The sequence below is a fragment of the Procambarus clarkii genome, chromosome 10 (genome assembly GCF_040958095.1).
Source record: "Procambarus clarkii isolate CNS0578487 chromosome 10, FALCON_Pclarkii_2.0, whole genome shotgun sequence".
Lineage (NCBI taxonomy): Eukaryota > Metazoa > Arthropoda > Malacostraca > Decapoda > Cambaridae > Procambarus > Procambarus clarkii.
Window position 1 is genome coordinate 39,824,549 of NC_091159.1, and position 16,151 is coordinate 39,840,699.

General features: G+C 41.3%; 1 protein-coding gene across 1 annotated transcript in view; it reads left to right on the forward strand.

Annotated features, from left to right (window-relative positions):
- Window positions 1-5,675, forward strand: part of LOC138363056 (3-hydroxyisobutyrate dehydrogenase, mitochondrial-like) — a 20,817-nt gene extending 15,142 nt beyond the window's left edge. The window contains exons 5-6 of the mRNA XM_069321902.1: window positions 750-851; window positions 4,393-5,675. Coding sequence (XP_069178003.1) covers window positions 750-851; window positions 4,393-4,479 — 189 coding nt within the window. The 3' untranslated portion in view covers window positions 4,480-5,675. The remainder of the gene's footprint in view (window positions 1-749; window positions 852-4,392) is intronic.
- Window positions 5,676-16,151: the final 10,476 nt, after the last annotated feature.

Here is a 16,151-nt window from a genome sequence, read left to right on the forward strand (position 1 = left end):
AACGTACAACATAAACTAATAGCCAGCAAAAAATATAAAGTACTGTACTGTTTAGAGAAGAATTTGCTACAGCCACATGAACCCAATCAACTTAATAACATATAAATCAAAGTTTTGATATGGGAAGGATTATTTGATTTCTGACATAAAAGACTGACAATGTAAAACCAAACAGCACTAAATAGGCAACACATTGCTTTAGTACTTAATGAAGTGCACAATAATTTTTTTTTGTAACCCCCATACTGCCCAGCTTTCAACACCACCAGGCACAAGAAATAAAAAAATTCAACAAACACTTTTCATCTTATAAAAGTGTTCACGTGTGTTCCCTGACCACAAGGACCACAAGGCACGGTCCTTAGAGCACACTCACTCTCACTTATGTTGTATGTTGTGCCATGACCTTTACCCCTCCTGGGGTTCCTGTTCCTCTTCACACCTATCTCTTTCTGTACAGTTGTCTCACTTACAAAATTCTTTTTCGGTTCGTGTTACCAGTATTTCCCCACATCATTCCGTCTGCCCCAGTGGAGAGTCCCCCTTCCTAAGTTTTGTAAAACCTTGATCCACATCACTAAAGCTTTTACCCCTCCTACAGTTCTGAAATGTCTTTTCCTTGAACACTTTTTCAGGAACACTTACAAGTAAAATGATCCTACTGTATTACTATACTGTACTGCATTCTGAAATAAAATATTTTTAATTAATTATTTAGCTAAGTTTTTAATATGATTTTGTTGAAACAGGGTGGCTTTGGAGCTGCTCTCATGGCAAAGGATTTGGGTTTAGCTCAGGATGCAGCAACGAAGAGTCTCACCCCGACCCCTCTTGGCTCTCTTGCACACCAGGTGAGTTGAGCCCAAGGCACAATGTTATACAATACAAGTAACATACCATTAAAGTGAGCTCATAAAAGAACTTTCAACATTTTTCTTACAATACTATATGTATTTATGGCTTAGTATATAAGAAAAATCTGTTAAGTATAGTAATTAGTTTTATATGAATTGGTTAGATTATAAACATCTTTAATTCCTTAGACAACTGACTGCAAGGTCATTAAGTAGACTACCTGAATGTGATCTTTTGAATTGGGAAGTTTTTCTTTTTTGAATGTTGAACAGTGTAACATTAGAGGGGTCCCAGTAGTACAGTCAGATTAATTTTTGACTCAAAATCGAGAATTCTGGGTTCGATTCTTGGGCGGGACAGAAATAGTTGGGCGCATTTCCTCTCACCTAATGTCTCTGTTCAGCTAGGTACCCAGGAGTTAGTCAGCTTGGTGTGGGGTTGCCTCCTGGGCAGGGTCAATAATTCTACATTAGGGGCAGGGGACCTCAATATAAGCTTAATGAGTATAAATACACTGGCTACCTGTTCCCTGACACATTGAATAATTATGAACTACAGTATATCTATGTTGCCCTCAATTCAATTTCTTTCTTGTTGCCATCAGATGTTAGAATTGTAATATAAATATACAATTATTAAGGTAATTAAAGAAGGCTGTTGTTTATATTTATTATAGATAAATGCATTTCCTTGATCCAAAATAGTTGTTTTGAAAAATATATCTATGACCCACATAGAAAAAGTGATATCTAATAAATGTTAATGAAAAGGTGCTCAAAGTGGGTGATCAATTGCAGTATCTGTGCTGTGTGGCTAAGAATATTTTTGAAGTGAAGTTGAGAAGTGGAGTTGAGAGACGAGAGAGGTATAAAATAATATACACGTGGAAGATACTGGAGGGCCAAGTACCAAATGTACACAGTAAAATAACAATGTACTGGAGTGAACGATATGGAAGAAAATGCAGAATAGAACCAGTGAAGAGCAGGGGTGCCATAGGCACAATCAAAGATCACTGTATAAACATCAGAGGTCCATGGTTGTTCAACACCCTCCTAGCAAGCATAAGAAATATTGCTGGAACAACCGTGGACATCTTCAAGAGAAAACTAGATTTATTCCTCCAAGGAGTGCCGGACCAACCGGGCTGTGGTGGGTATGTGGGCCTGCGGGTCGCTCCAAGCAACAGCCTAGTGGACCAACTCTCACAAGTCAAGCCTGGCCTTGGGCCGGCAACTAGCACACCTTGTATTTTTTATGCCATATGGTCGTATTATATTATACATTGAAGTATTATATACAATATGTAATTTTATATTCAGTGCTGTATTTTGTGCTTTATTTTCAGTAAACAAATAAGTTTAGTTTTTAGTATATATATATATGTTGTACCTAGTAGCCAGAACTCACTTCTCAGCCTACTATGCAAGGCCCGATTTGCCTAATAAGCCAAGTTTTCATGAATTAATTGTTTTTCGACTACCTAACCTAACCTAAATTTTTCGGCTACATAACCCAACCTAACCTATAGAGATAGGGTAGGTTAGGTTAGGTAGGGTTGGTTAGGTTCGGTCATATATCTATGTTAATTTTAGCTCCAATGAAAAAAAATTGACCTCATACATAAGGAAATGGGTAGCTTTATCATTTCAAAAGAAAAAATTTAGAGAAAATATATTAATTCATGAAAACTTGGCTTATTAGGCAAATCGGGCCATGCATAGTAGGCTGAGAAGTGAGTTCTGGCTACTAGGTACGACATATATATATATATATGTCGTACCTAGTACCCAAAACGCACTTCTCAGCCTACTATGCAAGGCCCGATTTGCCTAATAAGCCAAGTTTTCCTGAATTAATATATTTTCTCTTTTTTTCTTATGAAATGATAAAGCTACCCATTTCATTATGTATGAGGTCAATTGTTTTTTATTGGAGTTAAAATTAACATAGATATATGACCGAAGCTAACCAACCCTACCTAACCTAACCTAACCTATCTTTATAGATTAGGTTAGGTTAGGTAGCCGAAAAAGTTAGGTTAGGTTAGGTTAGGTAGTCGAAAAACAATTAATTCATGAAAACTTGGCTTATTAGGCAAATTGGGCCTTGCATAGTAGGCTGAGAAGTGCGTTCTGGCTACTGGGTGTGAGTTTTCAGTTGCATATTGTCCTGGGGACCATTCAGGCTTGTTCGCATATATATATATATATATATATATATATATATATATATATATATATATATATATATATATATATATATATATATATATTTATATTTTAATGTGTGTGTGTGTGTGTGTAATTTATTTATTTCCTAGTGTAGAATAAAGAAAATGCGAGACTATGGTACTTACAGAAAATGAAGTACAATATTGTATATGAAGGCTGAGGTGACTTAAATATTGTCAACTAACATTTTATTTAAATAGTTTTTATTTATACTGTACTAAAAACTAAAATTATTTGTTTACTGAAAATAAAGCACAAAATACAGCACTGAATATAAAATTACGTACTGTATATAATACTTCAATGTATAATACGACCATATGGCATAAAAAATACAAGGTGTGCTAGTTCCAAGCTCAATATTATTAATACAAAATCTGTTTGGATAAGAAGGCATGATGGGTAAGTGGCCTATAACAGGTAGTAATCCTAATGAAAGGCCGCAGGAAGACAATACTGTTAGAAACTAAGCCATAAATGGTAGGTAAGCATGACAGGGTGAGTGAAAGTGAAAAAATGTCCAATCATCTTTCCCAGTAGCCCTTACTTATTACACTAGGCCTGTGAGGTTTTGGTTTTACTTAACATCTTTTCAATTAAAGTTGTTGTTTTTTGGGAACCTAATTCCTACATTAAATGAGGTTCACCTGTACTTGTAATCCCAATACTACCCCTTCTTGCCCACCTTCCTCCCACCTCAATGGAAGTGGGTGGAAGGCGAGCACATTCAACCATTGAGATTAGAATGCCTATTAATTTAATAAGATTTTCATATTTGGGAAGTAGAAGAACTCCCAGAACCCCATCAAGCAGGTACCAGTGTGTTCAGATATTGATTTTGAGTATAATGTAAGATTAGGAATGAAATTATGCCTTGTGTAATCACACTGCAAAAATGCACAAATTTAATAAGTGTGCATAAAAGAAGATAATATCATGCTGAGGTCAGGAGTAGTACTGTATTTGGGAATTACACACCAAAGCAGCTGTGGTATAAACTTAGTGCATTAAATCTTGTACTCTACCTGTGAAGCTCTCCTAGCAAATTTGTATTTTTGTAACAAAACATAAAATGTAAACATAGATTCAAAAGTGTTACTGTGAATCTGCATTACTAAAATTAAAACAGCTCAAGAATGAATTGCAATGATTTATAAGATGTGATAATATAAGAACGCTTATAACTTAAAAGTTTTTGAATATGGGACAATGATGTACAAGGCAGTGGTGGGGATTTTAAGTTTTTATCACTCGGTAACAGATTTTCAAGTAATCAGTAATAAGTTTTTTCAAATACTTTCAGATTTACAGAGTTATGTGCAACTCTGGTTTAGCAGAGAAGGACTTTTCATCTGTGTTCCAGTTTCTTCAGGAACGAAGTTCAAAATGAGTGAATGTGTTTAGTATACAATAGTGGGTACTGTACTATATTTGGGACTCTCAGTGATAATGTATTTCCTGCCCGTCCTCCTGGAATGGTAGATTTGGTCAATCACACAAACACGGACTGTTAGACCAAAATTGGTAATGTTTTGTATGATTGAATTAACTCAAATGACATATACTAAAAATAGAAAAATAATTAAAGAATCTAACCTATCCAAGCATTCCTGGGCCTAATATAGTACATATACTACAAGTGTCTAAGAAATATTTAAATTTGGTTTTTTATTTATTTTTTGTGCATTCTTCAAAATTAATATATACATTCTGGAGTATTAGGGAGTATTCTGGCTGCAGCAGTCCATATTTGCACACTTGACCAAATAGTTGCAGTATTTGTACTAGATGTACAGTACTATCATTTTAGGAGGATGGGCTGTGTAATTCACTTTAGTATGAAGTAAACATATTTCATATTTTTACTGCTGTAATTGATTATGGATGGTGAGAAAAATATGGTGTTGTAGTTGAACATCATTTAGTGTATTTACTGTAATTTCAATTGTAGATTTTTACCACTTAATTTCAATCCACCAACACCTTTCGTTCATCTTCCACAATGAGATCACATGTTTTTATTATATACAAAGTTCTCTTCTGATATTTAGAATAAATTCAATAGTTTCATATTGGTCTACTCAGCAACTGTAAATTGACTATTTATTAAAAAAAAGTAAATTTTTTCATTCCATATTTTTATAATTATTCAGGATAACGAAGCCATAAGATTTCACGTCTTATCATTCATAGCACAATGTAACAATTCTTGTTCCTGGATAGAAAGTGTTATTACCTAATTGATTATGCTTAAAAGGTACTGTACAGAAAAATGACTATTATTCCCCTCAAACTTTTTTTTTTTTTTTACCAGGATAGGTATTTGCCCCAGGAGTGGGCAAACAGGGTGTTCATATAACATTGGCCCAGGAGTAGCTGAACAGGGTGTTCATATAACATTGGCCCAGGAGTAGCTGAACAGGGTGTTCATATAACATTGGCCCAGGAGTAGCTGAACAGGGTGTTCATGTAACATTTATTCTATTGAAACAACTTGCCATTATTTATGTAGTAAAGATTGGTGGAGATGAAAATAGGGAGTCTATGTATAATAACCATTTTTTGTATTAAAATGTTAAAAATTTATTGATATTTTTAAGTAAATCCTGCAGCAAGGACTTTTTGAAAACTGTAACTTCAAGAACAAGAGGTCATAGAGGTTGCTAAGGAAGCAAAGATCCTGGAAAAATATTAGAAAGTTCTCTTGCAAACAGTGGTAGACAGTTGGAACAAGTGAGGTGGTGGTGGATGTCAAAACTTTCAGTACAGTAGTTTCAAAGCATTATGTGACAGATTACTGGGAAGGCTGGACTCACAAGTGAAGCTTTCATCCTGTGACTACACTTACCATAATTACTATGGCTGGCCAGTCAGTGACGACACTTATGATGCTTGCTCAAACTCCATTTAAGCCGTGCATTTGTTAATGACACTTGTGTTTGTAAAATGTTTGGTAGTTAAAAAATAATCGTTCACCTCATTATACTATCCGTGGTTTGAAAGTTTTTTACTTTGTAAACAAATTTGAACTCTCTCGGTATCTCAAGGAGCTAAACTGTCACTTTACTGTTTGTCATGCAAGTAATTATCAAAAGAAGGCACCAAACCGGGAAGGCTATGTAGCACCATCAAATGTGCGGAATAATCAGAGAGCGCTAAATATCACCAAGGATGCCAATACGAGAACAGAAACGCCTAAGGCGAACGATATCAAATGTATCCGATTCACCAAGAATGTTTGTCATGTAGAAGCTCGCTCAAGACTTCATTAGTAAATGTTTCCTGTATTAGTGTTGTATATGTTGTCTTTGTTAAAAACAATGGGTGAATTTTAAATTTTCAGCTGTACATGATCAGTTTTGTGTATACAACTAGTATGTTATAAATTACAATTTTTGGAATATTCTATACAGTAAACATCTTTGGCTGCCAATATTTGCAAATAACAATGAGAATACCACAAATGAAAACCTTGAGTGATTGTATGTAGTGCTTATTGATCATTGACTACTGAGGAATGAGAGCTAGCCTTTAATCTCTTCTTGGCCTTTTGCACCTAATAACACATTTTTTACGTCTCTCGATGTTAAAGTTGCCGTATCTGTTCTTGAAGTTCTGGATGGAAGTGTCTTGGGTGACTTTTTTTTTTTTGTGCATTTGACTTGCTTACAGGGTATGCATCTTTCTATGACTTGGTTGCATTTAAGGCTTGCACTAATCCTTTTGTCCTATTTCTCTCAACTTAATGTGGCTTTTCTTGCCCTACCTTGTCTATTTACCCCTAGTATTTTTTAAGTAGTGACCAAAATTTAACTACTTCTGTTCTCCTCCTCTCTAGGATTGAGAGATGGAATTATTACCTTAGCCTGTCATGATTACATAAGTCCTCTCAGTTCTGATATTAGTCTTGTTGCAAATGTGTGTAATTTCTCATGCTTTTTCTGTGGGGAGACCTGTTGACTTCCTTCCTGACATGTCCAAACTGACATGTGCAATATTAGTTTGGGGTCGTCAGTCATGGGAGTTCTTATACCTACTGGGAACCACGAGCCAGAACCTGGTCCCCTCAGAGAGGTGCAGGGAGCAATGGCCTATGAATTTACATTTAAAAAACTTTGTCATAATTGCCATCGACTGGGAAAGGATCCAGAAAGATAGGCGAAACAAAACAAACCACAAGCTGGTAAAAATTGCGACCTACGTCTGAACAGAGCAAAATACCCACCCCCTCAAAAAAAAAATCATGCCTTCGAACCTGCTCGTCAGCGCCTATCCCTGCCAGCTCACCACCTCAGTTCTCGACTGATGTGCATGGCGGTCAACGGTACCTCTGGCCTCAATTTCCTATTCTGGATTTTACCCTGTGTGGGTGTACCAGCAGTGTGTGTGTGTGTGGGGTGTGGTGGCCAGGTGTTTTATTGTATGCAGAGCTACATGCGCCTAGGGTGATCTTCCCTAGGTGCTCCGTAAGTACTACCTTTGTGTTTCAGAGTTCTCTTCCCTGTGGCGTTCGGGACTCACTCACGTTTGAGGACTTTGTTGCTTGGCGTTGTCTTCACCCTTGGGGTACGTCAGGAGTCTTGGGCTTTCCGTTTTGTCCCAGGTAGGGAGTGTTATTGGCTGGGAGAGGCACACTGCGGCCAGTGCAGTTTGCACATGCAACGGCCGACAATTTTCTCTGGCTGCCAGTTTGTTTTGTCTTCAGGGGTTTGTTTTCTTTTAGAACATTTTTGCTTTTTGTTCACAGAGGTGGTCTGCCTAGCTTCTTATTAGGCTAGCCTAGGTTGTGTTGGTGGTTCTCCTCTGTTGCCCCCGAGGTTTCACAGCTGCTAGGGGTGGTCAGTTTGCCTGCTAACCGATAGGGTTCTACCAGCTTGGCTAGCCCCAGTGCCTGGGCTTGCCATAGGGCTTACTCACCCTACGGGCCCTGGAAAACCCCTATGGGCTCGGGGGTACCATGGACGAGTCCTCTCTCGCCTTGTGTGACGTTGAAGGTTGTTCGACGTTCCTGCCTCAGGGAGGTCCTTAGTGTGTATACCTTCTGCGAGACCTGGATTCCACCGCTGTTGGCTCTGGTTTTGTTCGAGTTCGGTTCCTCTTACACTGATCAGATGCATTACATGATTCCGATGTCATCCTGGCTTGCAGTCTGCTTCAACGATTGGTTGTTGTAGGCTCCCTGCCAGTCTGCTGGCCAGGACTGGTTCTTTTCCACCTTGCCGGGTTCGATTTGGGTCTAGTGTGGGGTTCTTGGACTGTCTCCGTTTCGCTCCCTCCTACAGCTTTGCTCTGGTTGTAGTCTCGCCTTCGGCTGTTTTCAGGGGGACCTGGGTAGCTCAGCAGTTGTTTGAGCAGCAGTGTGGGGAGCCTAAACTTTGCTCTGCTGGTTCATCCGCTGAGCAGGGTTTGGTTTCGGGGGCTGTTCTGGTATCTTCTGGGCGGTCTTTTTTACCGCTCTTGCAATCACTGGGTTTGTTTCCCGGTGTCCTTGAGTCTGCTGCATCTCCGGCTTTCTCTTTGGGGTTTGGGGTCCGGTGCCATGTCACCTTCCTCTTCCATCACTCGATGTGTTCACGGGCGCGTTCACGGGCGCGTTGTCTTTCGATTCGGGCTTTGTGGCCAGTGTTCACCAGTCTGGTCAGGGACATTGGGGGGAGGGTGGCGCTGTCGTTATGTCGGGCTCACAGCACGGTGTGGCAGGTGCTGCGACGGATTCAGCTTCCTCGGGGTGCGATGCTCAGGCACCAATCAGACTGCTCCGCCATGCTTCATTGAGACATCGAAACATGGGGATGGTTCTTCGGTCTGTGGCTCTAATACCGAGTTCTTTTAGGTTTACTAGTTGTGTTTACTAGTTGTGTTTTTGCGGGGGTTGAGCTTTGCTCTTTCGGCCCGCCTCTCAACTGTCAATCAACTGTTTACTAACTACTAACTTACTTACTACTTTTTTTTTTTTTTTTTTTTTTTTTTTTTTTTTTTTTCCCACACCACACACACACACACACCCCAGGAAGCAGCCCGTGACAGCTGACTAACTTCCAGGTACCTATTTACTGCTAGGTAACAGGGGCACTTAGGGTGAAAGAAACTTTGCCCATTTGTTTCTGCCTCGTGCGGGAATCGAACCCGCGCCACAGAATTACGAGTCCTGCACGTTATCCACCAGGCTACGAGGCCCCCTCGTAGAGAGGTGTAGCTCTCCACGCCGTTAACATTCAGGGAGTGTACAATGTCCTGGCAGACGGCCTGTCATGCTTCTTTCAACAGCGTGAACAGTCACCGCCGCCTCCTTCCTAGGGCTTTATTGGACATGTGGGCATCCGGAGGTAGACCTCTTCACATTTTCCATTGTGCATGGTTCTGGTTCCTTAATACCTGGTTGATGGGGTTCTGGGAGTTCTTCTACTCGCCAAGCCTGGCCTCAGGGAGGTCAGGCTGACTGCAAGGCCTCGTGATGGACACTTTTTGGCAGGACTGGTCACAATGGGGTTTCCTGTACAGTACCTCTTTCCCTGGTCCGGCTGTTGCTCTGGGTTCTGGCTCGACTCGAATCCTATCAGGGGAGGGTGATTCTCCTGGCACCATGGTGGATGGCCCGCCTTGGTTTCAGGCGCTGCTTGCTCAGCGTCCGAACCTCGGTTTTTTTCCATAGATCCTCCTCGTTCAGTGGGTGGTAGGGCCGGTGTGGTACTTCACTGGTTTGCCTTACTCTTCCGCTCTTCGTGCAACCTGTCCCCAGACCAAGTCCATTCCATCCAGCGGTTGACCCCACAGACACATTCATAAATTTTAACTTGCTGTTCAATAAAAATAGTAATTTTCTCAAATATAAATTAATATTGTTATATATTAGAATGCTGTACATATTTAGGCATTGGTTACATTAGATGTTTAGGTTATGTTGGTGATTACAGTATTTGTATTTGTAGTAAGTGGGGTGAAGCATTTTCAGCATTGTGGTTCGAACAAAAGTCATCAGCAAAGCACTTGTTCCGGAAGTGTTCGAATAACAATCGTGTCTGTGTGTAAACCGTTTTTCATTCATAAACGGGGTTTGGCGGGCGCATGGAATGGACTTTGGCCTTTGTGTATGAGGACCAGCTGCTTTGTGTCTGGGATTCGGATGAAGGTGTATGACCATTTATTTGGTGATCCAACTCCATCCCTGTCCGGCTCGTTGTAGCCGTGAGGGAGCTTGGTGGGCGGCTGCCGGAGTGTGATGCTCCATGGGACAGTCCTCTGTTCTTTTGTGGCCTTATACTCCTGCTGCTGTCCTCACCAATTTTGCTGGACAACTTTTCCTTTTCCTTTTGTTTTGTTTTCTCCCCCCATCTTCTCCTTTCTAATTGTCATTATCCATTGACCTTGTACCTGTTTTGATGCCCGAGTGTTTGAGGAGGCATACTCTTGCACCCGTAGAACTGTAGTACCCAACGTCTCGAGCGAGGGGACCCTTTTATTGTCAATCCTCCTTTCGTCACTGAACCCGATCTCGACGGACTGACGATTCTTAAGGTGGCGTTTGTGGGGCATATACTCATGACGCACCCCTGGGGGGGGGGCGCCCCGGCAAGATCGGCAACATGTCTCTTGTTGGGTGTCCTGCCTCTAATTGTGGCTCTGTGGTGGGTGTGGGGGCACATTCGTGAATAAAAGTCTTTCCTCTCATCTCTATGTCAATTAATGTTCCTCTTTTACCTTTTCGGGCTCGTGAGGTGGGCGACCAAGCCCCCGAGTCGGCCTGTGCTGGAAGACCTGGCTCTGTAGTTCCCGCTGCATTGGGCCCCGACCTTGCTCCTCCTGACTACTCCCCTTGGCTCCCCTCCCTTCCTCTGTGGTTGGGTTGAGCCCAAGCTCCCAGTGGTGACCACTTCGTCCCCTGGTGCGGCTCAGTCTCTAGTTATGATTACTGCACCTTTTATCCCCTCTCTGGGGGTTCTCAATGTCATCCTTGCCACGGCCGCACTCGCTCGATTCCTTCCCGTACTGATGCGTATCAAGCCACGTTTGGTCCTGCTTCGTGGGCCAAATACTTTGATCGCCTCCTGACGATTTCGCCCTCCATAGGCACCTTGTTGATTCAGTAGATGCCTCTGTTACCTTCAACCCCACCCGTCTCGGTACACATGCCGTTGCTGCTCCTTTTCAGGATGCAGCCTTCCGTTTGGCCGCCTTATCCTGCCTTGGCAAGACCCCTGTTTGGGTCTCGAAGAATGCTCGGTTGAATGCCAGTGTTGGCACTATTCTCCTCCCACCCCATGTTGCAACTGGTGTTCGAAATCTACAGGACTGTCACGAAGATATTCGGCATATCCTTGAAGCCCAGGGCCATTCTGTCCTCCAGGTAGACTCATTTACTCGACCCCCTTGTCGCCGTCAACCCCTTCGGGTAGTGAAGATTGCCTTTGATGGTAGGACCCTTCCGGCCTCTGTCATTCTTGCTGGTGCTAGGTGCTCCGTCTAGGAGTACATTCCCTCTCCTCGGCTCTGTAATAAGTGCTGGAGGTTTGGGCATGGAGCCCTCCGCTGCTCCGGTACTCTCTCTCTCCTGTGTGTGGGGACGAGGTTACTCTAAGTCGGAGTGCCCTTCTCTCCAGGCTCGCTGCCTCAATTGCGGTGAGGCCCACCCTACCTTCTGCACATGTATGCATTACAAGCTTGAGGCGGCCGTCTTCAATTTGAAGCACCGGAAACGTTTGTCTTTTCCCGAAGTGAGGCGCCAATTTCGCAGTCTCCCACCTTATGCTAACATCTCTTATGCTCGCGTGTTGCTCACCAGAATTCAGAAGAGACAGGGAAGAAGAGAGGATAAACGGCTCAAGAAGGCGGGCCCCAGGTGTTCGTCCGGCCATCACCCCAAAGGGAATGACAAATGAAATCCTCCAGCAGGAGCACAGGCTCCGGCAAGGAGTCAAGTAGGTGTTTCAGATCGGGAAGAAAAAGCGGGACACTGGGGGAGATAAATGGAACAAACGGTGTACCATTTCCCCACAAAGATATGAGCAGCAGAACAATGGAGAGGGCGAAGGAGAAAGAAAGAAAGAAAGAGAGAGAGAGTGTGAGAGAGTGAGAGTGTGAGAGATGCGTATCAAGAAAAAGAGAGAGAGAGAGAGAGAGAGAGAGAGAGAGAGAGAGAGAGAGAGAGAGAGAGAGAGAGAGAGAGAGAGAGAGAGAGTGAGAGTGAGTGAGTGAGTGAGTGAGAGTGAGTGAGTGAGTGAGTGAGAGAGTGTGAGTGAGTGAGAGTGAGTGAGAGAGGAGAGAGGAGATTGGAGAGGAGAGAGAGGGGGGGGGGAGGGAGGGAGGAGGGGGAGGAATAGCCACGAAAGCGTCTAGGACGAGCAAGTATCGGCTCCTGGAGACAGACACAAAGTAGTGAAAACCGCGAAATCAGAAGTTGGAGTTCAAGGAAATTGGCACAATAACCCCGAACGTTCCATTGAAGAATAGACATCGACGAGAAGAGAAAAGGCAACAACAGAGAACAAGGAAGAAACAAAGGCGAAAGAGGAACATAGCACGTTAAAGAAGATCAGGGTCAACCAAGTCAAGGTTAGGGGGAATGGGTAAACTGAGCAATGACTGACTGGTAAACTGAGTGTCAGAAGTAGGGGCCGAGAAAAAAAGCGAAGCCTTCTTACCTGCCGGGGAGGAGGAGGGAGAGCCAGGCTTACGCTTCTGACTTAAAGAGACAGGTGTCTCAGTTACTACGTACTGGGCAACAGAATCCAACGTCTCAACAGAAGCTGAACGAGAGCACACATGACGGCCGTTGGGAGAGCGATGGACATCAGCCCGCACTGACAGGCGGCAGGGAGAGCCCAAGAAGCGGGACCAAACAAGGCTTGATATGGATCAGAACAGGATGGAATTGAGCGAGTGCGGCCGTGTCGAGGATGGCGTTGAGAACCCCTAGAGGGGGGTTAAAAGGCGCAATAGTCACAACTAGAGATTGAGCCGTGCCAGGGGGACGAGGTAGTCACCACTGGGGGCTTGAGGCTCGACCCAACCACAGACGAGGGAGGGGAGCCAAGGGAAGTAGTCAGAAAGGCCAGAGGAGGAGCAAGGTCGGGGCCCAATGCAGCGGAGACTACAGAGCCCGGTCTCCCAACACGGACCGACTCGGGGGCTTCGTCGCCCACCCCACGAGCCTGAGAAGGTAAAAGAGGAACAGAAATCAACATAAGTACGGAAAGAGAGACATTCATTCACAAATGTGCCCCCACACCCACCATGGAGCCACAATTAGAGGCAGGACACCCAACAAGAAGCTATCGCTGATCATGCTGGAGCCTCCTAGGGGTGCATCGTGAGTATACGCCCCACAAACGCGCACTTAAGAACCATCAGTCCGTCGAGATCGGGTTCAGTGACAAAAGGAGGATTGACAATAAAAGGTTCCCCTCGCTCTCGACGTTGGGTACTACAGTTCTACTGGTGCAAGAGTATGGCTCCTCAAGCACCCGGGCGTCAAAATAGAAGAAGTCCAAAAAGATAACCAAAACAAGCAAAAGGTCGGCAGGAAACGACAAGCAGATAGGAGAAGAGGGGGGAGAAAAACGAAACCGAAGGAAAAGTCGTTCAGCACAATTAGAGAGGACAGCAGTAGGAGCACAAGGCTACAAAAGGACAGAGGACTGTCCCAAGGAGCATCACACTCTGGCAGCCACCCACCAAGGCCCCCCCCTCACGACAACAACGAGCTGAACAGGGAGGGAGGGCGGTGCTTTTTACTCAAGTGTGCACCAGGGTAGTCAGTGATGCGCAAAAAAAAAAAAAAAAAAAAAGTCTACAGGTCCAGTAAAACATGAGATTCATCACAGTAGTTTAATTATATACATACTGTACATACACACCTGCCAGACTTGATGCATAGTGTACCTGCAGGATTCTGAGAAAATAAAATCAAACTTCTGCATAATTTTATATACCGAGATCTTACAATTATTAGTTATAATGTGTGTGTGGGACAAAAGCCACATTCATCAATGTTTTGTCAGATACATCCTTGAAAAGCCAGGATTTAGGTCAACAAACATTAACTTTGCTGTGAATATAAAAGCCTAAATATTTGGACTAGATCCTTTTGAATCTAGTTAATGAGATTACAGAACCTATGTGAGTAACATCTTGACCCTTAAGGAGAAATAAGTTATGCAGAATAGATGATATAACCTTTATAGGGCTATCCTACACAATGACATGGGGTCACGAATAAACTGTTAAAGGTAAAGACAACACAATCTGTCACCCTCAAACAGGTATTAGCTACGAGTATCATTCCTTAAATGTAAACCATATTTGAAGGCACATGTTAACACACCAGCAAGACTGGAGTTCAGTCCCTAAGTGTGTGTAATAATCACAATCTCATAATCTGGGCAAGAATAATATCAGTATTAGCTACCATTCATGTCTCAACCACATAGATCAGTAATTACCAGAAGTGCACTCTCAACCAGCTAACACACCAACTCCAGCTATAATTCATAAAACAACAAAATATACAATTGCACCTTCATGGTAGACTTTTATATTGTTTATGGTTATACATGTAAGCATTTCTTAGGATGAATATATGATTAAGCTCAGCCCAATGAAGTCATTTTGTTCAATATATAACCGTACTAACAACCTCAATGAAACTACAAAATGTTGTGTAGACATCACAAGTTAAATAATAATACTGGTATATAAAGGATTGGGCCTAAGTATATATTTAAACATGGAGGGATTTTCTTATACAAATTAACAATCTCTACATTATATGAAAGTACATGTTCTACATTTATATAAACCTACAATAAAAAATTCAACTTTTTTGTAACAGTAATTAACAAAACTGTTTCAATATTAATGTTGTGTTGCACATAGCTCAAAATTACATATAAAGATGTGAATGCCGGTTACTTTCCCCTGTATTTCACATAGTTGATGCAATAGTACAAATTGCCCTCCACTATATTTGTTCAAATTGCCCTTCCATTATTGAAAGCATACACAATGTACTATGCATCCGAGTTCATATATTAGACACATTTTAACACTAATAAAATGAGTTTACAGCATCCTAAACAGCTGGTTGACAATTACAACTATAAGTCCTTCAATGTGCTTTTAAAATTGGATCTTTAGGAAAAACGATGCAACATTCTCAAAGCAAAAGTTTAAAAATATGGTTTTGCATTAAATTTTGTATTTTTTGTTTTCAAATTTAATACAGAAATAAAGAGATTGGTTTTAGGGGAGGGAGGGAGGGAGGGAGGTGTGTGTTGTGTGCATACACTGGTCATTGTCAGCCACTACACATAACAATGGGTGGTCCAGCTTTACACAAATAGGATTTTGCATAATTTAAAAAGTTACTGGATAATGCTCATGTAAGTCAGATGCATTCTTTTAGTTTATAAGGATATTAAGCACTCTAATGCATGCAATATATATTCAATATCACAGGGGTACCATTTACCTTAGCACATTACTAATATTTCAAAAATCAAGGGGCCTATCAAATACATAATTAAATAAGTTTTATAAGAGTAATTTTATATATATATATATATATATATATATATATATATATATATATATATATATATATATATATATGTATATATATATATATATATATATATAATATATATATATATATGTGTATATATATATATATATATATATAATATATATATATATATATATATATATATATATATATATATATATATATATATATATATATATATATATATATATATATATATATATATATATATATCTGGATGGCAAAATTATAAGTCTACAAACATAAGGAATGATTTCAAATCATGGAGGTATGTGTATGAAGCAGGTGAAATAAAAAAGAAAAAAAAGTGTGGATGAGATCTGGTGTATGAGGAAGGCACTGATGTAGATGCATGGGAAGCACTAGAATATATTGGAATAAGCAAAGGTCAATGACTGGGTCAGAAGTGAAATGCACAAATCCAGTTCAACCTGAAAAGGTAATCTACTGGGAATATAATCATTTTGCAAGATCAATTACCATATGTTGAGGGAGTACACAGC